The sequence below is a fragment of the Chamaea fasciata genome, unplaced genomic scaffold, assembly GCF_029207755.1.
Source record: "Chamaea fasciata isolate MVZ Bird 193981 ecotype frontalis unplaced genomic scaffold, bChaFas1.0.hap1 SCAF_6, whole genome shotgun sequence".
Classification (NCBI taxonomy): domain Eukaryota; kingdom Metazoa; phylum Chordata; class Aves; order Passeriformes; family Sylviidae; genus Chamaea; species Chamaea fasciata.
The window spans coordinates 46,371,762-46,396,054 of NW_027094091.1; the positions used below are offsets into that span (position 1 = coordinate 46,371,762).

General features: G+C 40.0%; 1 protein-coding gene across 3 annotated transcripts in view; it reads right to left on the reverse strand.

The window, feature by feature from the left end:
* SEC24B (SEC24 homolog B, COPII coat complex component) overlaps positions 1–22,126 on the reverse strand; it is a 45,126-nt gene extending 23,000 nt beyond the window's left edge. For 2 of the 3 annotated variants that reach the window (XM_066186247.1, XM_066186246.1), the window contains exons 1-3: positions 21,955–22,126; positions 15,836–16,537; positions 7,699–7,884 (exon numbers count right to left, since the gene is read on the reverse strand). In XM_066186247.1, the coding sequence (XP_066042344.1) occupies positions 7,699–7,884; positions 15,836–16,537; positions 21,955–22,075 (1,009 nt within the window). In that variant the 5' untranslated portion in view covers positions 22,076–22,126. Of the gene's footprint in view, positions 1–2,898; positions 3,004–7,698; positions 7,885–15,835; positions 16,538–21,954 lie in introns of all 3 variants that reach the window. The other variant, XM_066186244.1, reaches the window with a different exon arrangement.
* Between the last annotated feature and the right edge of the window lie 2,167 nt (positions 22,127–24,293).

The following is a 24,293-nucleotide window of genomic DNA, read 5'->3' on the forward strand; positions in this document are numbered from 1 at the left end:
TTTTTTTCTAAAACCTTGGATAAGAAATTGTCAAGAAAGATCCTGGGGAAAAAAAAACCCCACCACTTCTGCCCTAAGACTTGAAAACTACTACCACTGTAAAGAAGAGAGGGAGCAAGTATAATCAGCATGATACTAAAAACAAACAAGCACATGCCCAACAAACAGCAAGAGAGATCAATGGGAAAAAGACAAAAAAACCCCCCAACATTGTTTCTTGAAATAAAAGATACTTTTCTAGTAAACCAAATGTTCTTTCTAGACTATGTCAACTGAGGCCATGCACATTTTAAAAATAGTCCATTCATGACTTTCTTCACAACTGCAAACAACAGAAGATTCCCATCATCTTCAGAGTGATTATCCACCATCCCCACTCCAAGCCAAACTGACAAGTATTTAATTTTCCCTCCTATCTGTACCATTCTAATTGACAGCTAGCTCTCCTTTCAGTCTAAAGATTCTGTTTTCCATTATCACTAACAAGAGGTCTGAACTCCAGTTGGTAGTTCAGTTACTCTTCAATTACTCTTGGCTCAGCCTAAAGTAGCTAAGTAAAAAGTAACCCTGTAAAAATAAGTACCAAATTTTAACTAGGCAGATATAAACAAGCACAATGAGCACATACATAGTTGCTAGGACTGAAGAAACTCGATTGCTTAATTTTTAGTTCAACCTATGCACAGATTCTAAATATCTTGTTGTAAAACATCTGGCAAACAAAGAATTATTTTAAAACATCTCTTCCAGTGCAATTTCACACATTTATTTCCAAAGAAAAAAGGGCCAAGAAGATTAAAGGTATCTTCCCTTTAGAACACACCAAGCCATGAAGTGCAATAGAAAAGGAAGTGTCTGTTTAAGAATTGAGAAAAAAACGAAAATTGTATATATAATTTTTGTGGCAGAAAAGACGGAAAAGATTCACTGATACTGTCCTACTCAGAAGGATCAACCATGACCACACATCCCACTGCAAAGCTGAAAGTATTTCAAGGGAGAACTTCAGTGGTGGAACATTTTAGACTTCCAAGTAAAGAGACTCCTGCATATGAAAACATAACATCGCTGACATTTGGGACACAGAAACACCATCTGCACCATCCCGACAGTGTAGATAATTCTTGTGCATTTTGCCTTTAAAGCATTCAACTAAGAAATAGAAAAGATATTTAACAAAGCCGTAAGACTAACAATAAGATACTATTTAAAGGAAAATTTAATTCTGTGACATTCACACAATCTTAGTTTTCAGATTTTCACTGTAAATTTTCTTTTTTTAAATCCTGGAGGTTACAAATAAACGTAATTGCAAGATTTTATTTTCTATTCCAGAAGCTAAAGGAAACAAGATTCATGACTTTTTTTACCCTCACCAGGATCAGGGCTTCTAAAACTTTGCTAAGTCTTACTAGAGAAAAATCAAAATATACTTTTGTTAGGTCAACAAAACAATTGAGAAGTTACACAAATAGAAGCAACCAGGTTTCCAACACCTATTCTTCATAAAACCACTGTGACAGTCTGAGGCAGAAATTTGTCTACTGAAATCTGTTTAAGATTTGCATTAGCTCCTGGTGACAGGGCATAACACAGGATGCTGCTTATTAATCAGACTGCCTCTGTATTGAACCTGGGTGCCCTTTCACTCTTTTCCATAAGATAAATTTAAATGCAATGATACCTCTGAGGCTACAGGTTTTAGTGAAGTACAGAACTTGACAGAGAATGATGGTAAGAAGTATGAAACTTTGTTTAGGAAACAAAGTAATGAGAAAGAGGTTACAATTGATAAAAAAACCCAATCAACATCATTGGACAGAAACCCTGGTATGCAAACCCAACACACTGTTCTTAATTATGACCTGGATGCCATCATTGGTTTGTTCCATTCTTCACAGAATTAATATCAGTACACTACATTATTTTCACAGTATTCTAGGTGATGATTTAATTATTTCAATAAAACTGGCACCTTTTTTTTTTCCTGACAACATGAATTATAAAATTAAAGAAAAAGCTACAATAGTTTCCTATTCCAAACCAATACTAAAAGTCAGCAGTACAAGGTATGTGCTGTTACTTCCATCTGTCAACAAGGGTAGTAGTCTGATGTCTATCTCAAGAAGCTTTTTATACTGTTACCACTCATGCAGCCAGTAAAGACTTCTTTAAGTTCCAAAGAAAAGGTTACCAAAATTGAAGAAACTAAACTGGTGAGAAACATTAAACTCACAAAACCAGGTTATTCTGACAAAACACAGGCAGAATCCTTGCAACCAAGTACATAACACTTCAAACAATCAGGACAAATCACTTCTTAAAAAAAAAATCAACAAACTTTTTAAGTTTTCTACCAAGCAAGCAGATTAAAACCGAACCTATGTGCCTGACCATTGAGACATACACCTTTAGAAGAAGGAAAAAAAAACAGCACAGATTAATTTACTCTCCTAAAAAGCACACTTACAACCTCTCAATGTTTACTGCCTTAATTATATGAGTTTCTTATGCATAAAATGAGAAACAAGGTAAACACTGTTTAATGTAATGATACAAATAGCATCTGGTTGCACAACCTGAACAATTATCAGTCTAAGTTCTACTGCTAGTTATCTTCAGTTAAAACTCTGCAAATCAAAATATTAAAAATATGGGAGTCTTGCAAGTTGTGAGATTCATAAAACATCTGATATTAACATGACAAAAAAAGGACCTATTTGTTGGTTACTACTGAAGTCCTTTTTGTTTACTACACTAGTAACAGAGGGGAAATTTCAAGCTTAAGATTCAGAGTGATGCTTTCTCTTAAAGGAAGAAAAAGTTTCAGGGGATGGAAATCTGGAGAAAACCTTTAATAGGAAGAGAACAAGATACTGGTGTAAAGCTAAAGCCAACCTGCTTCCTCATCCTCCTCATCCTCTTCCTCATCATCTGAACTTGATGACAAGGGAGCTGGTGCAGAGCTAGCTTGATTATTAACATATCCACCATACTGCATGCCTGTGAAGTGGAAAGCACAAACATCAGAGTCAGACAGACAGGAAAGACGAGAAACGAAAGTCACAAATCATTGCATTAAAAGTGAGAAAAATCAGCTGTTCCAGAGAAAATCCCAGCATGCAACAAGTTAAATCTACAACCCTAGAAGCAGTTTTTAGTGGGCTAGTTCAGCAAAGTATTCATAGCACATGGAAGTTAGCAGACAATTTTATATGTGTATATGTGCATGTGCATTAGGAAATTAAACAAACAGACTTCCTACATATCTTTTCAATACCAGTTTGTCCAGTCGAGTACTTTCATAAATTAACACACAGAAATAAAGGGGTTATTTCCACTTAGATTCAAATTATGTTATGAAAATGTGTAGTATTAACTTTTGCTTGGCATACCTGCCCCTTTTTAAGACATGAATAATTCATTTTGGAATTCTGTCAGAAATGAATGAAATATAATGCTGTTGCCACATGCAAGAGTACAAACACACATACAGAGAGCACAACACAATCAGTGAAATTAAAGCTAGGTAAACATGAAAATTTGGGTTATGTTTACATGAGTGCCTAAATCCAGGCTCATATGCAGGTGATTACACCACGCACTTCCAGTATCTGGTGACACTGCACCATTACTGCTGTCACCTCCACAGCACAACCTATTAGGGTTTTTTTAGGTTTTTATTTGTTTGCTTTTACATCTACTCTAAACATACGTAAGCAATATACAAAAGCAACACAAACATACCATTTCAAAACAGAGTACAGCATGCAGCAGTGGCTTATAGTTAATTTCCTAGATTACTTGTTAATGAGGCATTTTCAGCATCTTCAAGAAAGCTTACATTTCTCTTTTGACAAGGCAGGCTTAGTAAGGATTTTGAATATGCTTTTAGTCAGGCAGTGACATCCTAAATAAATGCAAGTGATCACTGTTTCTCTCTTATCAATCTAAGGGACTGGTATGGCAAGAAAATATCCTAAGTATTCAAAACTCTTCAAGTATTTGGGAATTTGGAGTTCCTTCCCTCTGTAGAAGTACTGTGACACCAAGGAGTAGCATTATTTTAATACAATAAAGCATTACAGAAGTGTTATGTTATGTATAATCTGAAACCATACTGGCAACTAATAATATGACCATCCATGACTTCAATCAACCATTATTTTATTTAAAATATGGTCTATAAATACTGTTAGTTTCATGGCTTTTTCAAAAAGGGTTAGCAATTGAATCCAAGAGGAGCACTTTAATTTCACTTTAAAAACCCCAGCAGAATTAAGGTGAAGAGTATGAACTCAAACACTGGAAGTAAAAAGAAAACAAAGCAAAACAACATTCTTGAGAAGGTGAACTTTCATAGAGAGACTGGTGCAAAGAAAAGATGGGCAATTATATTCCTTTATCAAGTGCATTAATATTCATACAATTCCAATCAAATTCTTCCATAATTTGAGTAGTCACAACAATGAATGAAAAAAATCATCCCAAGTGCCACTAAGGAGATTCTGTGCTTCAGTTTTTCCATACTGCTAAAATACAGGGCTAATTTGAGTAATTTTTAGTCCCACCTTTTATAAATTTACTGGATGCACCTGGGAAGGAGAATAAAAGGAAATCATTATCTGTGCAAGAACAGACTAGAGCAACAGACTAACAGACTAAGTCTTTTCTCAGGCCTGGGAGAACTACTGAGGAATAAAAGAGAACAGCTGCATTATTGTGAAAGAGAGGAAAAAAAAAACCCAGAAACTACCTTAAAATAATTAACATGCAAGTAAAAGGGAAAAAAAGTCAGGATGACAGGAAGGGCTGCACTGTAACAGCAAGAACCAAAGCAAAAGTAGATGCGAGAGCGTAAAGACATCATGGACATGGATAAGAAGAAGAAAGAAAGGATGGCTACCTGGAAAGTGCATGCCAATGCAAAAATTCCAAGCATGTGCAGATGAGAGAAAAGGACTGGATTACTCATTACTGGTCACATGCATTAAGGATGCAGGTGTTCAGAAAAAATATGGAAGAAAAGAGATTAAAGTAATGTGCTAGCAACACAGAAGTTTAGGAATCGTGAATTATGTCGCTGTGAATGCTGTGAAGACCAGGCTGGTTTGATTCTTACCAGCCTTATGAGCTTGCACAGATTTCTTTTCATTGCCAACAATTCTACAGGTTCCTGCCTTTAAGACTGTGCTGTGCTAGTACAATTGTCCAGCCAAAAAACCAAACCTTCTGAGAACGGATCTGGCTAAAAAATAACATAGTTTAAGAAGTCATTGTCAGGTGGGAAAGTCTCCCATTCTAGTTCACTGCCCAGCAATGCTAACAGCAGGCCAACACATGGGAGAAAGCAATTCAGGGCAGAAATGGGTGGCTGCAGACAGCAGTTCCAAGTGCCATCACGTGCCTAAGGATGTTTTCTGTTGTGACAACTCAGTTCTTCTCAGTATCTTTTACAGATTTGATAATGGTGTTAAAACCTCCCACTTTTAAAACTGCAAAAGCCGATTTTGAAATAATTATTTATTTTGAGTCAGGTTATTCCACAAATCTGGCCTAAAATTCAACCACATAATTTAAATCATCACAAATTTCTTGGACTGGAAATTTCTAAACCCTGCAAGCAGTGTACCTGTGATGTAACAATATTGCACTCTAAGGCTTTATCCCACTATAATTTACAGACACCTAGAAATGTAGGTGGCAGGACACAGAAGATAAATTGGGACAACACTACATTTGCCTGTAAAATAAACCAACTATTTAGGCATTTTAAATTCATTCATTCACACCATAAAAGCCTTTCAAGCAAAAAGTGCATATTAAATTTGTACAAATAGTTATGTTAGATTAAATAGGCTTCAATATATTCTAATATTTTTGTCCTGTTAGAAGATAGCCAAGTAAACAATTGGAATTTCTTAATTTTTATAGGAATGCCCCAAGAGGAGACTAAAACAATGAAATCCTCTTTAAAAATTAATTCAAACTTTTTTCAGGATGCTTTCATGTAGATAATGGTATTCTATAATTTAGAAAAATATTTTAAAAAACCAAGTCCATCTGATCTCTGCAGGAGAAACATACTTGGAATTCTAAGCCAGACAAACATTCAGTACATGTGTTCTGTTTTGATAAAAAGTTGTTGATAAAAAAGCAAGAGTACATCACTTATTTCAGACTCCTCAAACGAAACTAACAAAGAGTTTGAAGTCTTCCAATGCTCATAAAACCATCATCTAAACATAGAAATTTATGTGTGATGACATGTAAATAGACAAAATTAGATCAACAGACTTATGTTTATACAGCCAACATATTGTTGTTTTTAAAATGTGCTCATTCAGCTACTTACTGCATTCACCTTCACTTAGTGGAAGCATTCGAATGTAGGGCAGTACAGCAGCCACTGCCCTGATCTGTAGCTGCTGTACCAGGTGTTCACACATTTCACAGTAATCACTTCCAGAACACACACACTGCACATCAAGGCAATCACAGTCAAACAACTAAAACCCTTTTTCTCATTAAAAACTTGGTTTGCAGTATCTTTGAAAAAAGAAGCAACACTTTCTTTCTAGCAAGCACACCTACAATACAAACTCTACCTAGCACCAAAATCAACCATAAAACCGTGCAGGAGCCACAGTTCCAAAAACTGACATATTTTCCTTAAATGATACACTGTACATAGGACTTTACAGCAATGAGCAACTTTTTTTTCCCCTCTAATATATATAGAAATGATTGACAAACAACCTGTAATCTGCATTCTACCAGAAAAAGGAGGAAGTGGAGGAAAAGGGGTGATTCGGTTATTTACGTCAGAGGATTCTGTAATTTAAGAATAAAAAGATACACTGTGACAATCACACACCATGCAGTTGCCAATTACTTTGAACACTAGAGATACCACATTGTTCTGGACAAAATCAATGCCTACTTCCACCCCCGAGGCAGAGTTCTTTATCCATAAGAATTTAAAATTCTGAAATTGCTAAGAGAAAATACGGCCAAAATGAAACAATCACACAGACAATTAGATTTGGAATACTGGATACAGAAAGGTAATAATCAAAAGGCAAGTCAAAACATCAGTGTAAAGTTAAATTTAACTGAAGAAGGCTCAAGAGCCACTTGATTCTTTGTCAAGATGCTGCCAACATCAGAATAGGAAGGAGTTTATACAAACAGTCCTGTTTTTCCACAAGAATTCTTGCAGCAGCTTTCCATGGGCACTTACAGCTAGGGAATAAGAAAACAATTCTACCAGTTTGAACTTAACCCTCAAACTCACTGTTTCCACAAACAAACTATCAGATTTCTAGTTTACACTTCATTTTTCAATACAGACTAATTACAAGCTAATTTTAAGACCTTCGTCTAAGAAATTAAAGTAGTGAGCAGCTTTTTAGAATAAGGGAACTAAAAGAAAGTTTTCTTGAGCAAGAGACACATAAGACTGCCAACAAGACAAACAAGGCAAAAACAACACATGGACAAAGGAAATCAAACACAAGCACTAGGAGAAGCTACAACCTAGGTGACATAAAACACCACCACTAAGGGAGCCTGATGAGATGCCAGGGATGTGCTTCAGTCAAACACAGAAAAGCAGCAATAAAACCTCCAGCATTTATGTGTGCATGTGGAATAGAACCAAACTCTGTAGTGCGACTTCCCATTCCCTTTTAGTACCTTCCTGAAGGGCCAGCTCTGGTGACTGTGTAACAGATGGTGAAGATGGTGGCTTTGAAGACAGGCTTGGAGCAGGTGACCTTACTGACGACATCACAGCAGAGGAAGCAGATGTTCCAACTCCAGGCTTGGTAAATGGAACATTCTGGCTCACTGAGTGCACGGGCTGTGAAGAATCAATGCCACCTGAAAACAACAGCAGAAAGCAGAAACCCTTTGTATGTACTTGCACAGACAATTACACAACACAAGCAATCACATTTGATTCCACAGTAACTACAAAAAACAATACAGTACTTCAAAGAGAGATGCCTTCAAACGAGTACCTATGGAAAGATTGGATGCTTTAAAAAATTCAATACCTACAGTGCTAAAACTCCATTATAATGAACAAATTGCTCTGACAACAGCAAAAAAAAGAAAAGCATGATGCAGTAACAGCAAGACTAAGCTGAAGCTTCTTGTGATACATCCCCACAACGCTGTGGTTTTACGAGTTACTCTTCCCAGATAAGTGGACTGTAGTCCACCTGAAATAGGCCCCCTCAACATCCCTCCCATGGGAGGAAACCTTGTGCAGTAGATGAGTATTATACCTCCTTTGCAGTGCTGGCACTTTACAATATGGATATTCAGTTATGAGACTCATATTCCAAGCAATCTGTTTCAATCAACCCTGAGTATTCCACAAAACTTCTGATGTGTTTTAGACATCTGGAGCAGATATAATCTACTTTAAAAGAATTCAGATTAATGCTTTGAGAGATTTGACACAGTCCAGCTGAAACTCCTATCAGATATGGACAACATAACTCCAATTAAGTTAGCTCTCAGCTAAGGGTTGCTCTTTCCTTATAAATTGAGAAAATCTGCATTATGATTCTTCCTAAAAAAACCCTGACCAACCAAGCTGTTAAAAAGAAGAAGAGAAAGTAAATGGTTTTAGCAAAAGTACTCAGTAAACAAACACAGAAATTAAGCAAGAACAAAATTTTCCATTTGCAGAATACTTGTTTAAGTTACAGAATTTGCTAGAGCATGCAGAGTTAATATCAACTTTGCATCTTCTGCACATATAGCTGTGTAGTTCATAAAGTCCCTGACTTGAATAATGGAGGTGATATCTCAAAGAACTTCATGGGCAAGTTGAGATTCCCTTGAGAGGGTGAAGAAGAAGAGGCGGCTTAAAATGATCCTTCTGTTTTTATTTACAGTCAAAATTAACAGCACACATCTTGATTATCTCGAGGGAACTTTTATATATTTTGCAATTTTAAAATCTGATGTCGAGCATATACACTGCTTTTTCACAAGTCTTATCAAAATCAAGATGATGGTTTTTTACTGCAATGGATTTGCTATAAGCTCTGCTTCTACACACTGTCTTGCAGATTCATCATGGCAGCTTCAGAACCTGTCAGCAGGGATGCTCTTATTACAGCAGCTTCCTCAAGCAAGATATGCAAGATGACAAGGAAAGTTCTTGGCCACATTCATGTGCTCACCCAGGTTTTGCAGCAGGGAGCTGTTTGTGGGGTGATGGTATTTTCCACATTCCAAGTCAATGCAGCAATGATGGCAGCATCAGGCACTGCTGTAGAGAGTGTTAAATGCTGTAATGTCAGTGTCACCTGCTCAAAGCCAAAACCAATTTACACCTGGATTAGCTGAAGATGTAATACCTTCCTGCCATTTACTAATATCTATTCTTAAGCAAAGGTTATCCAATTACCTTTGAAATCACGTGAATCCTTTAAATTTTTTCTAAAAAAAAATTTCTTAACTCTGAGAAATAAAATGTATTTTTTTCTTTGTATAAAAATCCAACCTGCAAAAATAAATGTTAAACTTTATTTGATGACTCCGTAAAGGTTTGAAATGCTGTAAGCAACCAAGACCAAAAGAAACACTTGAACAAAATTAACATTTAAAACCACATCGTTGGTAACTATCATCACATGAAACAATCCATGGTGAGAGAAATTACACTATTTTTATATATTACACGATTTTTTTTCCTGTGACCAATGAGAAGACTGCATTCTGTCATGTAAGTATCATTTCAGGACTGCTGATTGTAGCTCAAGAAAAAGCTGGACTGGACACCAGTTCAGAGCACAAGTTTCCCATCAGCTTATCCAGGACAAACACAATCAAGCCAAACAATATTCCAAACAACTGAGGTCACGGGAAGTCAAGATTTGTCGAGCTGTGATAAATATAAACCCCATTCTCTCTCAGTGACACCTTATTTTCCGGTTTTGACATTCAACTTCCTCATCTTCAACGTATATTGAAGTTTTCCCTTCATGCCTCTCAACCATGGACACCTCTTGCATTAACAATGATCAAGCATAACGATCTACAGCTAGAAGGCACATGACAGAAAGAATCTGCACAACCGAGCAAATTACCATTGTAATTCATCATTTCCCCTATACATCATCACAAAGTTGTCATTTAATTTCTAACTGGAGACCTAGAGGTCATGATTAAAAAGTATCACCATAGCATCTCCTCAAAATTTCGGAAGAGATGGGAGAATCATCCTTCTTGAGTTGCTTCAGCTGTGCTCCTGATTTCCTGTCCTCACAATCCCACACACCTCCTTGCCCCCAACACAAGACAAGCAGAGAGGTACCACCTCCCTGCAGCTTGTTCTCCAACAGCACCCATTGCCCCTGACTTTCAGTACAGGCTGCAGTCCTTCCCTATTTTTCAAGCACACCTCTATTAGCAGATTTACAAGATTATAGCCTACATTCCTATGGAACTGGGGCAGCAAGGACTTAAAATCCTGATCTGACATGAGGGGAAGTATGTGCGTGAGATAATGAAATTAGAGTGTCTCCAGCTCAAGCAGACTCTCCATACCAGGATGCAAAGAAACCCGTGTCATGTACCCACAGAAGGATATTCTCCAGCTCTCCCTCCTCATGGAGGAGTCCAGTAAAATTCAGGCATCCTGGCTGACATCCATGCTAACTTAAAAAGCACCAAGAATAATGAGGGCTTCGATTTCACCTGAAATAAACTGGAAAACATTAAAGAAAGCTACTGACCTAGAAAGACAAAAAGCCTAAATAACACAAAGTATGTAATTTACATAGCATAATACTCCTGTACAGACTATTACCAACACTGTTCTGCTGAAATACAGATTTTAAAGATAGAAGAGTGTGATTTCGCAGGGTTAAATTAGTTTAAACCTCCAAGGAGAAAAATCTCGAATTAGAGATATTTATATTCGACTTTATTTATACTTCCTAAAGCAAAGAAGATTATTCTCACTGGCTATTATTCATCAAGAGCAGTAAACTACCAGCAAAAAAAAATCCCCTTAAAATAAATTTGATTTCTTCTAGTGAAATCTCATTAAGCTTGCTGAAAATACTTCAGTTATTTCAGAAAGGGGATGCTAAAGTTTTAGGAAAATACTTTCTTGCAGTTCTATGTCCTTAGTACACAACGTGCAGAAGTTCAGAGGTTTGATCTTAGTAAATTTAACATGTTGGAAGCTTTGCAAGGCTATACATAAAATGGAATTTTTAATGAAAGCAATTTAAGTCCAGTGGTGACAACTCTTCTGATTCAAGTAAAAAACAATTCAGAAGTCAAACAACTTCTGAAAAACTCTCGCAAGCCTAAGTTTCCTGAGTAAGCCCTGTTTGAACACACAGATTTTAATTAACACATCGTTCTACATAAAGGTTTCATTTTCATAACAGAGAGCTTTCAGTGGTGACCGCACAAAACTGCTTTGGAAAAACACATTAAAACTGTAGCATCCAGACAGTCTGTCTGCAATTTGCTTATTTATAATTCAAAGACTGTAAAGGCATCTTTTACAACACAGGAGACCGACAGCAAACTCTTACTGGCACCCTGACAAACAGGAGGATACTGTATCCAAGTTTCTTTACACAAACAGTCATAGAAAACACACTTACTAATGTCAGTAGATCTTATTTTTTTCAAGTAGTTTAGCTAAAAACTATGCACAGAACAGATGGCAACTGTTTCCCATCATTGCTTCTTCCTAAAGAAAGCAGGGAGGATGAAATATTCAGAGTTTCCTTCCAAGGATCATTCATTATTTCCTTATGCTCCTTCTGTATTGTATTTAGACACTTTCCAAGGATGTACAAGAACTGGCAAATAATTTTCAAAATTCAACTCCTTTTCTTAAAGACTGAAAAGAAATTGAATACTATACATAAAATGACTCCATCTGAGAACAGTAAGATTGGGAAATTTAGAAAGCATCTCAGCATCCCAAAACTAATTATGCCAGGATCAAACCATTACTATAATTATTTCACAATTTTATTATTAGGCAGTTATTTGTAATTATTTAAGTATTTTACTATCCAGGTGTTGTAGCAATTGGATTTTTAATGTACTTTAGCTGAAGAAGTTGAATTCTAGATTAAAATAAATCAGATATCATTGGAGGCAGCTTCTTTAGCCCCAGACATCTAAAATGGTTTAAAGTGTTCGAGGTTTAATAATAAAATTGTCCAGCTCTTCCTTCAGCCTTGCTATCAGTTATGTTTATCTGCTTTTCTTAGCCAGCAAATAAGGAATCATTTGTGTGCTGAAGTTGAACCAGAATTCAGGGGAAGGAGAAAAAATTATTTTGCAGATAATTCACTTCCAGAAATCTGAACACTGTGCACTGAAGCACAGGGCATGCTTCCATCAGCAGCTTTACAAGCCCAGAAAGAGTCTGCATGTGGTTTATTGAGGCTGACAGCCCAGCAAACCAACCAAGGACTGCAGCATTACTCAAGCACAAGAGAAACAGTGGATCAGTGTTTATTTTCATAACTGCAAAGTGAGTATCTATGACACAGCATTATCACAGCCAATTCTATCACTAGTTCTTTGAAATCCAAGTGTAATACTACCACTTTTTCTTGAGGCCTTATACTAACTCAATCACCCCCTTAAGAGCAGCATTAAATGGTTCAAAAACAAAACTAGTGCTCGTATCGCTCCTCACTGTCTAATCAGCTCCTAGCACTACTTCACCTTTAAAACAGCTGCTCATTACAAAAAAAATATTGCTATGAACAAATCATTTCAGGACACCTCTACAGGAAATGAATTTAACCAGCACTGGAATAAAAAACTTCTGTAAATAATGCAGTAACAGTTTGAACAAACAATAAGCTGTTCTCATATGTCTACTGCATATTGTGCTATTCTGGAAAGACACTTGCATTCTGTCAAGGCCAGCTGCATATTCTGCACTCAACAGAGTCAATTTTTTTGGCCAGTCCTTGAAAGAATCCCCTTTTACGCACAACCATGAAATGCCAGCAACTCCAGGAGCTTTTCGAGGAGCTCCCTATTTTTCTTTTTTAAATGGTGTTTTGTTTCATGGTTTGAAAATACTGGAGAAAATTACACAAAGCACCCATCAGAACAGAATTCAAACCTACTAATATTAAAAGTAATAATAACTGAGGTGAGGATGACACTACATCCTAGTCTTGCGGGGGGGGGGGGGGGGACACCCAATATTGAAACTAAAATCAAACTGTGGATTGAATGAGCTTCATTGAAACTTGACTGCTTTTCCCAAAAAAAGCTTTACCAAAGCCATATTCTTTCTTAAGTCCTTGGTCTGAGAAAATCTCAGCAACAAGGACTCCCGAAACAGCATAATCTGAAATATCTAGCATTAAAAAGGAAACCTACAGTTACGTAACAACTGTCTTTAGTAGAGAAAGCAAGCTGTAGTCTAGCACTGCTTACAAGTCAAAACTGCATGAAGTCAGAAAATTTCCAGCTCAGAAAGAACATCAGAATCTTCCTGCACAGACTATTGCTCTCTCCTCCACAGAGCAAGATATTTCATTGTGAAGGTGCCCCCACATCTCCAATCTCTTCCATGCTTTCTTCTAAGTGCTACTCCATGAACTGGTATTAAGCTTTCCTATGAAACTGAAGCTGAAAGAACTAATGAGGACTGAGGGTACTTGCTCTGAAGTGGCACCTGCACAACTGTATAGCTACATCCACACTAAAACCATCAAACTGTTGCTTGCAAAAATCAGCTACAACTTCCTAACTCTTTCAAGTGCTTATCAAAAATATTAATTAAAAAAAAACCCAACTGACTTGAAATCCATGTAGGGTTCCACTTTTTTCCTGAACTTTGTGAGAAAATGCATGTATGTTTATTAAGATCCAATCATTACAATTATTACAGAGATGCCTCTGCCTGAATTATGGAAAACAAGACTATACCAAAGTCAATAGTATGAATTTTATCTAACAGCAAATGTGAAGCAGAGAGAGAGAATAAAATAAAAAGAAAGGGGAGGGGAGAGAAAGGCAGTGACAAATGATAGATTAGGACCCATCAAGAGACAAGGGACAGACAAGAAAAATACCTCAAATCCTCCAGGCACTACCAGGCTGAGAATGAAACATGCTCTCACATCACTGGGAACTGCCCAGTTGTGCAGGATACAATTAAAAGGCACAATTGCATATGTGAAATGTTATCAAAGGGAGCAACAAAGCAAGATTGGACAGTATTTCAGGAACCACATATAAGAGATGATAGCAATGAGTTTTACAAACCAGACTTAATTTTTGTGAAGAAAATGCAAGCACTCGTGGTGGATGTGATACCAGTATGCTGACACATCATTAGAAGAGGCCACCGTAGAGAAAGTGAAAAACACCAATATCACCACAAACACATCCAGGAACTCGCAGCTGTGGCAGACATTGTATTTGTGAGCCTTCCCTGCAGAGTGCAGGGAAATGGTACCACAGAAACCATCAAGTCAAGGCAGGAGAAGAGAGCCCAGGCCCTGGCCTCAGGGCACTCCACACTTCTGCAGATGTTGTGTGTGTGTCTGTGAGCAAAGCACGTGCTGTTGTATCACCTGAGAACCAGTGAAGTTTCAGGGAATACCTGGGTGCTGGGCAGGCACAAGGCGGCGACACCAGGCGTGGGAAGCACGCAGGGATGACAATGGACTCGAATCACGAGGTGTCTCATATCATCCAAACAGGACAAAAGTTAACGTGGAAAAGCGAAATGTACAAATTATAGGTGCTGGATAAAAAGAAAGAAATCACCATCTGGGGATCCTCACAGTGTCCTGTTACTCCTCTTCTTATGGTCTTCTTGGTGGTGGGGGTCCCACACAACAGAGCTCGATGAGTTAAGTTATCTTCAGGTGTACATGGGAGCTTCAAACACTTCCCCTTGGATGCAGGCAGGGGAGTTTTACAGGGTCTTTTAAAACCCTGTGGATCATACCCACTGCTTTGGAAACTGAGTCTGGAGGCACTTCAGGGGTCTTTGATGGTTTTGGCCCCTTCTAAGGCACAAAGCTGCCTCTCATGTCAGCACACCTGAGCCAGTTATGCCCCATCAGAAGGCATGAACACTCTCAGGCCTTTAAGTGTGACACTTTTGTAAGGAAGGACAAGTGGCATAACAAAAAGCACCAACCTGCCTCCAGAGGGCCTGCTTCTTAACTGGCTCAAAACCCAGCTTGTAGCCTCTGGTGGTGGGTGTTCACCCTCCCTATCTTGTGTGGATTGAAGGCTTCCCCATCACACACCACACCCCCAGAAGCTCTCCTCCTACTCCACGGGAAAGCATGCAAACCTGGCCTCAGCAAAGCATCCTGCTGCCTCCACAAACGGCTGATTGTTTTGAGTCATTACCATTAACACTTCAGTCTCTCACCGTGTCACTAAGGCAAAATTTAAAGAAACAACAACAACTGTAACTTGAAAAAATTCTTTCGCCAGAAAAGAAAAAAGTATCTTTGTGAATAACAGACACATTTCAGAAATTACACATTCTTTCAAAACTGCATGAAAAAGCTCCCTTCTGAGGCCACTCACATGAAAACCACAAAAATAAACGAAAACCATCCCCTAAATAGTGTACTTCTCTGTATCTCCCAATAGGAACAAATAGCTGCTATCATGAAGACTGCAGTAACCAAATTAGAAAAGTTACAAGAATGAGCGACAGAACTCAAAATTACATTACAGAATTTCACACAGTGAACAAGAATAAGCCAACAAGAGCACACAATTACTTATGTTTCCCAGACAAATCTGGAAGTTCACCATCTTCCAAGTAACACCATACCTGTATTTATTTGGTTGTTTACTTTAGCAACCGATCCGGTGAGACTCCTGCTGAGGTTGTCTTGCACAGGCTGAGCAGATGAAACAGTTGCTAACGTTGCATTGTATCCCACAGGAAGGTGCTGTTGGAGGGAATGAGGTACTGATGCACTCTGGCTAGAAAACGTAGGCGTCTCTTTGAACTGTCCAACAGCAGGTGGACTCTGAGAGGTAAATGTCTGCCCATACACGCCGCCAGCAGCCACCGGGGGATAGGAAACATTGGGATACATGGCACCAGAAACCACGGGCATGGCGTAGTGATCAGAACTGAGGGGAAATCCCTGAGATGCAACTGAAGAGCTGACAGAAGTGCTGTAGTGATTATCAAATGCTGAGTATGACTGCTGAGCACTCACATGCAGGTAGGATGCAGATGACACTGCTCCTTGAACAGATCTGTCACTGGACCCCCCTGAATGAGGGGTGTTGTTGTACAATTGATGTGATTCCTGTGCATTCAACAGGTTGCTACCCACAGATGTCATAACATTTTGTGCTGGTGCTGAATAGTAACCAGGGTAGTAACTGGCTCTGCACTGATTATCCAGATGTGAAGCAGCAGCTTTATTGGGCACTTGGGAATAGTGTCCTAAAGGCGCACTGTAGTTTGGAAGATGTGAGCCATAGCCAGAGGGGAACTGCATCTGACTCTGCACAGGACCTGAAATGAAGAGAAAACATCACATGTATTAAAGGGGCACCTGCTAGTATTGCCAATGGACTCTGCACTTGAACTAACAAACAACTGCTTTCTTCTTCTTTTCTGTCACTATTTTTGAGTTTGATTCCCATCACCAGACAGAGAATAAACCAAGTATAACACATGCAAATACAGTATTTGAAGTAATTTGCAAACACACCAAGAAGCAGCAAAAAAATGGATTGCTTTCATTCTTGAAGGAGGTTTCCATGTCAAGATTGTTTGCCTCTTGCTTTTGAATATTTTTAAGAGTTTATAGGAGGTTAATATTTAAAAAATAGTGAGCAACAATAAGCACCAAACTAGTATTTTTAAGTGTTTGAACACAAGAGTTTGCCTTACAGAAACTGCCTGAAAAGGGAAACTGAAAAGCTGCAGTCAAATCAGTAGGCCAATACATAACAATACAGGTACTCTTCTTTACAAGTCTTCCACATAGTGACCAAGATAAAAGAGTTGCAGGGCAGTTATATGTGTCTTCTATGTCCTTATGTATTATGCTTTCAAGAAAACTGACGTCTTTATGAAACTACAGAGCATTTGACAAGGCACATCATTTTCATTTACTACCTGATACTTACATCAGGTGTAAGAGACGTTGGTATCGGAGAAACTGACCTCTGGTATCACTGCAATTGGCTCTGCAACATTAGAGGTTAATTACACACTGACCCAGCAAGGGTCAAACCAGTGCTTGCCTGCTAGAGACCAAATTTAACTATGTCCAAACTGATTTCTCAGCCAACTGCTCAATGGGAAATCTCAAAGTTCTTCCTCATGTCCTACTCCTCAACCCTGTTTTTATTTTTAGTAAACCACAGATGCTTTTGTGTGGATAACTTGCTTTCTTAAAATTCCCACACCCTATTGCTTACATCACACAGAATGACTACGGTGTCATTTCCCAATCCTTGGTCAACAAAAACACAAACACAGCACTGACCCAGTCACAAATTAAATGGCAGCTGAGGAAATAATGAATAGTTGTTTCCTTTGCTTCTTTTACAACGATTATAAAACTTAAGCATTACTTCTCGTCTTGAAATTCTGAAAAATTACTGTTCTCCAAGGAACCTCTAGATGTCCTATGATTAACTTGTAGGCAATTTTAATAACAAATTTGTTAACAGACCTCTAAAAGCAAGAAACATACAGCCCAAACTGGCTTTCTGGTAAAACTAAAAATGCCCTTTCATAACTGGCAGGAAGTTGAGCAGAAGAGAAAGGAACTAAAAACTGCAGAACAGTAACTTGGACCAAAAGACAGACAGACACTCGGGAGAAAAGCATAAAAAGCTTAAAAAATTATCTTGAGTTTTGAAGAGAGCATGTAACTATGCTTCTGATCCACCTTTTTCCTGAAAAAGGGAGCTGCTTCATAGAGCTGCATAGTTTTTTCTCCTTTAAAGGAAAATGATTGAGAGTTAGCAAGCCATTAACAGCTACATGAACTTTGCCAGACTTTTGACCTGCTTTTTAAAGTCTGAAAAAGCAAACCCAAAAATACAGTAACAATTCACATGTGTCAAGGCTTATGGCTTTAAGCAGCTATGCCACTTAAGGTGGTAAGAAAAGATATTTGAAAAGCCTGTGCATCTGTTCTACTGATATATGCAAATTTACCTGAGCAGGTATAATTTAGAAACTGGTTTAGGAGCACCTGACTTCTAAATAAAAGGTTGCATATCAAATCACGTACTGCAAAGTCTTCCAGTATCTAGCTCTTGTTTAAAAATACACACTATAAATAGATTAAATTACCAATACAAGATATGAGTCTCTACATGATAGAATGCAGAGTCCTTTTTATTCACATTTTTAAGCAGAAACACCTATAAACACATATGAAAACCTCACTGAGTCAACATTTAAAAGATTATATTGATTTCAAGCTGCAGGTCCTTTGAAAGCAAGTTTCACAATTACAGACTAAAGATTATTCTCATTATCTGAAGTGCGAAGTGACATTTTCCGTCCACTTGATTACAAAGAACGTGAGTAGAAAGTGATTTTTGTACTGCAATTAGTAGCTGAAGCTACTAATGGTGACTAGATAACCGGACATTTTTCAACACTAGAAATCAGAAAACATCTCCAGGGTCATTTCAAAATCTGATTAATTGCACAATCTGTCCTGATGTCTCAGGTACTACCATCCTTCCAAAACACCTGACAAATCCCTCAAAAAATTCTATAAAGGAGCTGAAAACCTCAGCTGCACACAGCACACGTATGTCCAAGACATCACCTCAGTAACAAAAGCAGTGAATCTCTCCTTCCACCAACAAATTAATCCTTATTATATAAAATATACAATTATATAAAGTTCCAATGTGTAAATGTGTAATTTCACAGACATTAACAGGTGAACCCCAAAAATCTTAACGCTTTTTAAGGGAGGGGGGAGCTACCACACAAAGAACTCCAAACTCCCACAAAAAACCCAGCAGCAGCACTATGGCTATACCAGCATGTGAATTAGTGAAGTTTTGCTTGCTAATGTCACAGTTGGTTTTTATGTCCATGCATTCCCCCAGCAGCATAACTCAGACATCTGTCACATACCCTACCCACATGGAGTCTATGGATGCTGCACCACCAAACTTCCTTTCTATCCAAAACCACCTGTGAGCTTTCTGAAACTTATAACATCCCTTTCCCCAGACCCAGAGAAGACTTCCACAGCCTCTTCACAAGCCCTTTGCCTCATGGGCAGGGGCAGCACCACTGGCAAACAAACCAGCAGATCAAGGCAGTGCTGAGCTCTCATTGTAGCTCAGTCACACAACTGGTGTCTTTTCCTTCATGAACACAGCCTCCCATTTTCACAGAACATTCACAGGTTTCCCATCTTTCGCATCTCTGTTCTCTTTGTTAAATTGACTAAAACTATCCCAAGTATGAGGAGGGATGAAAAACAGGGCTAAACTACATAATAATGAAAATTTTGCTTCCAAAATGCCAGTAGAAATACCAGTGGCAGCCCTACAAACCAGCTGCAGACAGCTCTTCTAAAGAGCCATGGGAATTCAATACAATTATTCCCTCAGTGCTGCATCTTAATACATTAAATAGTTAGCACTGAAGTCCTCCATCACTACTGAAGGAATACATCATCCTTCAGTACTGACCTAACAAGAACCATTTTGTTATGCTGAAATTAGGAAATAGGTCATTTGCCACTTAGATACAAGGCCACTTGTAAGACTACAAAAAAAGCTTCCCAAACTTGTAAGAGAGAAGGAAGAAAAGAAAACCATACACGCAAGAAGTTACATTTAAAACTGAACAAAACAATCACACCTGAATTTAACAAAAACTGAAGTCTCCAAGGATGTCAAATGGATTTGGTCTTTGAAGCAGGAAAACTCACTAATAACAAACCTGAACATCCTTTTTTATACCATCATCCATAAAAAAGACTGCTTGCTGTCTGCAAAAAGCACTCTCTTTCATCAGATGACAGCAACTGCATAGTTGTACCTGAAAAATTCACATTTATCAAATTAAAACACAGAGCACTCCACAGGAAAGGATATACCAGTGGTTTTTTTTCAGCCAATACAGAAACAGCTCAATTCACTTCAGGATCTTACACTTAAACTCCCCTCCAATGACATAAAACTAAATTTCAAAAGCAGTGACAATCCTCTTTATGAAATTTAGTATTATCATACAGTACAGAAATTTCCACTAGTCTTTTTCTACTGCTATTCCCCTCTACTTCCTCTCCTATTTCCATTAAAAAAAACCCCAAACCCTCAAATCCTGTGTTGTAACTTCAGGAGATTAGCATTCAGACAACAGACAGATCAATCAAAAAATTTTGGAATGCTACCGCTAAATGTCACAAAACAAAAAAAAAAATCAGGGTTATTGACTAAAGTCATCAAAGACATCAAAAGAAACACAAAACCCCAAACTTATCCAACAAACATTTAAGACTGTTATTGAACAGTGTATATATTTCCCAGAAGTAAAGAAAGAGCATTTTGCAGATAATAAATGGTCCATGCCCTGATTTTACACAAGTTGCTTTACTAATATTAGCAGCAACATGGAGTTAATTAAGTAAAACAACCAACAGTAACAATGGCTCTTTAAAATTATTAAGCTAAGAACACAAAGAGAAGATAGGATGCCAGTTTCAATTTGTTTCTGTAAAAGACTTCCAGGTTATTCATGCTGTATCAGCTGTATCCTGATAATGGCACGTTTTTTGACTAAAAGCTATGTAAATTGGCATTTCCTGAACAATTTTTACAAACCCCAGCATTACAATATCGGTTTGGACACAACTGAGGCATCAGTATCTCCTTAAAACCTACCATTTAACTACCTTCATTTTCTTCGGTGACTGCCTCAACACCTACTTTATAAGCATTTAAGTGCTTAGCACATAACTACCCCTTTGGACACGAGAAAAATTCACAGTTCTCAAGTAAAAAAACCCCAAAACTGTAGGTCCCTACCCTGCACAGAAAACACACCTGTGCAGAAAATAGCCTGACTACAAAAGATTTAACAGTATGAGCTAGAACTCTGCAAATAAGAGGCCAAATGTAGCTATTAAACCAACACTACATGGAGGAGATGATTATATAGGGATTTTGAAGAGTTAACGTGGTGTGTCAATAAAGAACTGATTCTATAGCGCACCAATTTAAAAACGCGGAAGTGTACACTCATTACTTTCATTCATACCACAGTAAGTCTCACTACCTCTTTACCCGAAATGGGAGTCAACATTTTGTGACTTCAAGCTATTCTGCCTTTGTTTTTCTGTGACCCACATTTCACTGGTCCAACGCTGCCTGTTCAACTCAAATCCCAAGATCCAGCCGTACGAACGCCTACCCACCCACTGCTTTTAAGTTCATACATCGCTACAAAGCGAGTACTCTCGCCCCTAGTACGCGATTCTCTGCCCATTCTCACGCACGGCCGCCAGCGTCGAGGCCTGGAGGTGGCTCGGCCTCCAGAGCCTTCCTGAAACGCCACAAAACAGGTGCCACAACACCGGGCAGATCCCAATCTGCCAGGAGAGAAAGGTGCGGATACCCCCTCCCTGGCCCCTCTAGCCAAGCGGGAGAGGCTGCGCCTTCTCAAGTTCTTCCCGCAGGCAGCCGTGCGGGCCCGCAGCCTCCCCGAGCAGCTCCGGCGGGTCCGGCTTTGCCTTTCGGCCGCAGGGCTTCGCTGCCGGATCCGCCGGGCCCATTCCCGGCCCCCGGCAGGAAGGAAGGGTGCGCAGGCCCCGGCACCCCCGGGGCTTCACCCTCCGCGGGAGCGGCGCGGCTCGTCCCGGGGCCCCGTGGGCGGCTCGTCCCGGGGAGCCGCGGGCCCTTCCCCGCCCGCCGGGCCCCGCGCAGGCCGCTCACCGTTCTGGCAGCGCGGCGCGCCGCTCGCAGGGGCCGCGGCCTCCAGGGAGCCGCCGGGCCCGCCCGGTGAAAACGCGGCGGCGGCGGCGGGCCGCGGCGGCAGCCCGGCGGGCGCGGACATGGCTCCTCGCAGCGCTTCTTCACTGCGTCCCGCTTCCGCCCGCTCCTCTTCCGCTCCTCTTCCTCTCCGCGTTGTCCTCCGCCGCCCCGATCCGCAGCCGGGCGCCGAGCGAGGGCCGGGAGTCGCGGGAGGGCCCGAGCGCCGCCGCCTGCAGCGCCCCCCGGCGGCGGCTCCGCCGTCAGGCCGCGCCCCGCCCGGCGCTGCCCGGCCGCGGGCGGGGGGGCCCGGCAGGCGGGACCGGCCCGGCAGGCGGAACGGGAGTCGCATCCCGCCAGGGCTTCACCTCACCCGGTCCCGGAGGGAGCGGCCCGTGTGGCGGGGAGAAACCGCCCAGCCCGCTTAGTCTGTGTGCTGCGGGGCCTTATGCCTGTGACTCTGTGGGAGGCCGGGGCAGAGTGAGGAGAGGCTCGAGGCATGTGACCCTGCCCCTCCGCTCGGCCTTAGTGAGGCACATCTGGAGTGCTGTGTTCATATCTGGGCTCCTCAGCACAAAAGGGATGTGGAGCTCCTGGAGCAGGACCAGTGGAGGGCAACAAAGGTGATTGAGGGACTGGAGCATCACTTATCAGGAATGGCTTGTTAAACCTGGAGAAGAGGCAATTGAGAGGGGATTGCATCAGTATATATCTAAATACGTATCTATATAGTGTATAAATACCTAAAGTGGGGGTGCCAAGAGGATGGAGCCAGGCTCTTCTCCGTGGTGCCAAAAAACAGGACACAAGGCAATGGGCAGAAACTGATGCCCAGGAAGTTCCGTCTGAACATGAGGAAGAACTTTACAGTGTCTGTGCGCTGGAACAGATTGCTCAGAGAGGTTGTGGGGTTCTCTCTCACTTGACTATCAGGAGATACTCAAGAACCATCTGGACACAATCCTGTGCCATGTGCTCTAGGATGACCCTGCTTGAGCAGGGAGGTTGCACCAGATGAGCCACTGTGGTCCCTTTCAATCTGATTCTGTGAGGCTGCTCCATGTCCCTGCCTCAGGGCACAAACATGTGCATATACAGTGCATACACTTGTCATTATTTTGCCTGAGACATTTTTGTCTGTGTAGATAATATATGCTATTTTAGGTATAAATGTACCCTGGAACACTCAGAGAGGTAATGTGTACTGCACAGGGGAAAAGGCCTCACAAGGTGAAGTGAGGTAAAAGCTCTCCCTCTGTAATTATTCTTGTGCAGACAGAAAAGCCTTAGATGGGGTGAGCTGAGGCAAGGCTTTTCTTTCAGTGTTAGGAGTGCACACTGTCTGTCTCAGTGTGGATACATGCAGTCCATAGAGACAAGCCTTCACAAGAAATGGCAAGGTGAGATAAGGCAAGACTTTTCAGTCTCTGCAGAATACATACTTCATATTCTCTAAACAGGAAGGCAAGTGTTGGAGAGCCTCTGCCATGCTTTAACCCCATGCAGCAGCTGAGCACTACACAGCCCCTTGCTCACTCCCCCTCCCATCCAGCAGTGATGGGGAAAAGAATCATAACTGTAGAAGTGAGAAAACTCATGGGTTTTAATGTTAATTAACCAGCCTTCACACCCTATCAGACTATGCAAAGGTGTCTAGTGCAGCCCTCTATTAGTTCTTTGATAGAAGGTCCGTATCTGAAAGAAGGTTTCTTCTCCATGACCTAATAAGCTAGCACAAGAAATAATGGGCTCAAAATGCAGCAATGTTCAGGTAAGCTATTAAGAAATAAACATTATTAGGATACTAAAGGACTAAGTGGCATGGGAATGGTGTGACATTGCTGTAATAGAAAGAATCATAGCAGAGGTTGCACAAACATTTTGAGAATCTGACTGTCAACCAGCAAGTGACCTCCTGAAGTCCTTTCCAGGGCTGTATTGTTCTGATGGGGTTAACAGATTCTGTTGTTAAAGTTATTGTTCCTTTGTTGTAATCCAAGTTTTCCTTTCTTTGCAACCCATACTCCATCCTACACAAAGTACTTCTGAGAAATGAATGCATGACAGCAAAATAATTCAGATATGTGGACAAGCAGTTGATTTGTCTTTTCATTCTCAATGCTTTTTGTACTACAACTATATTTCGCCACAGCATGCAGCACATAAGAATCTGTGTTTTGACAAAGGTTTTTCCTTTCCAAAGTCTCATTTCTCTAACTCCTGGTACTGTGAAACCATAAATATATCCTATATCACAATCTTTGAAAATTACACAACAATTTATGATCAAGCAGAAGGAGTTA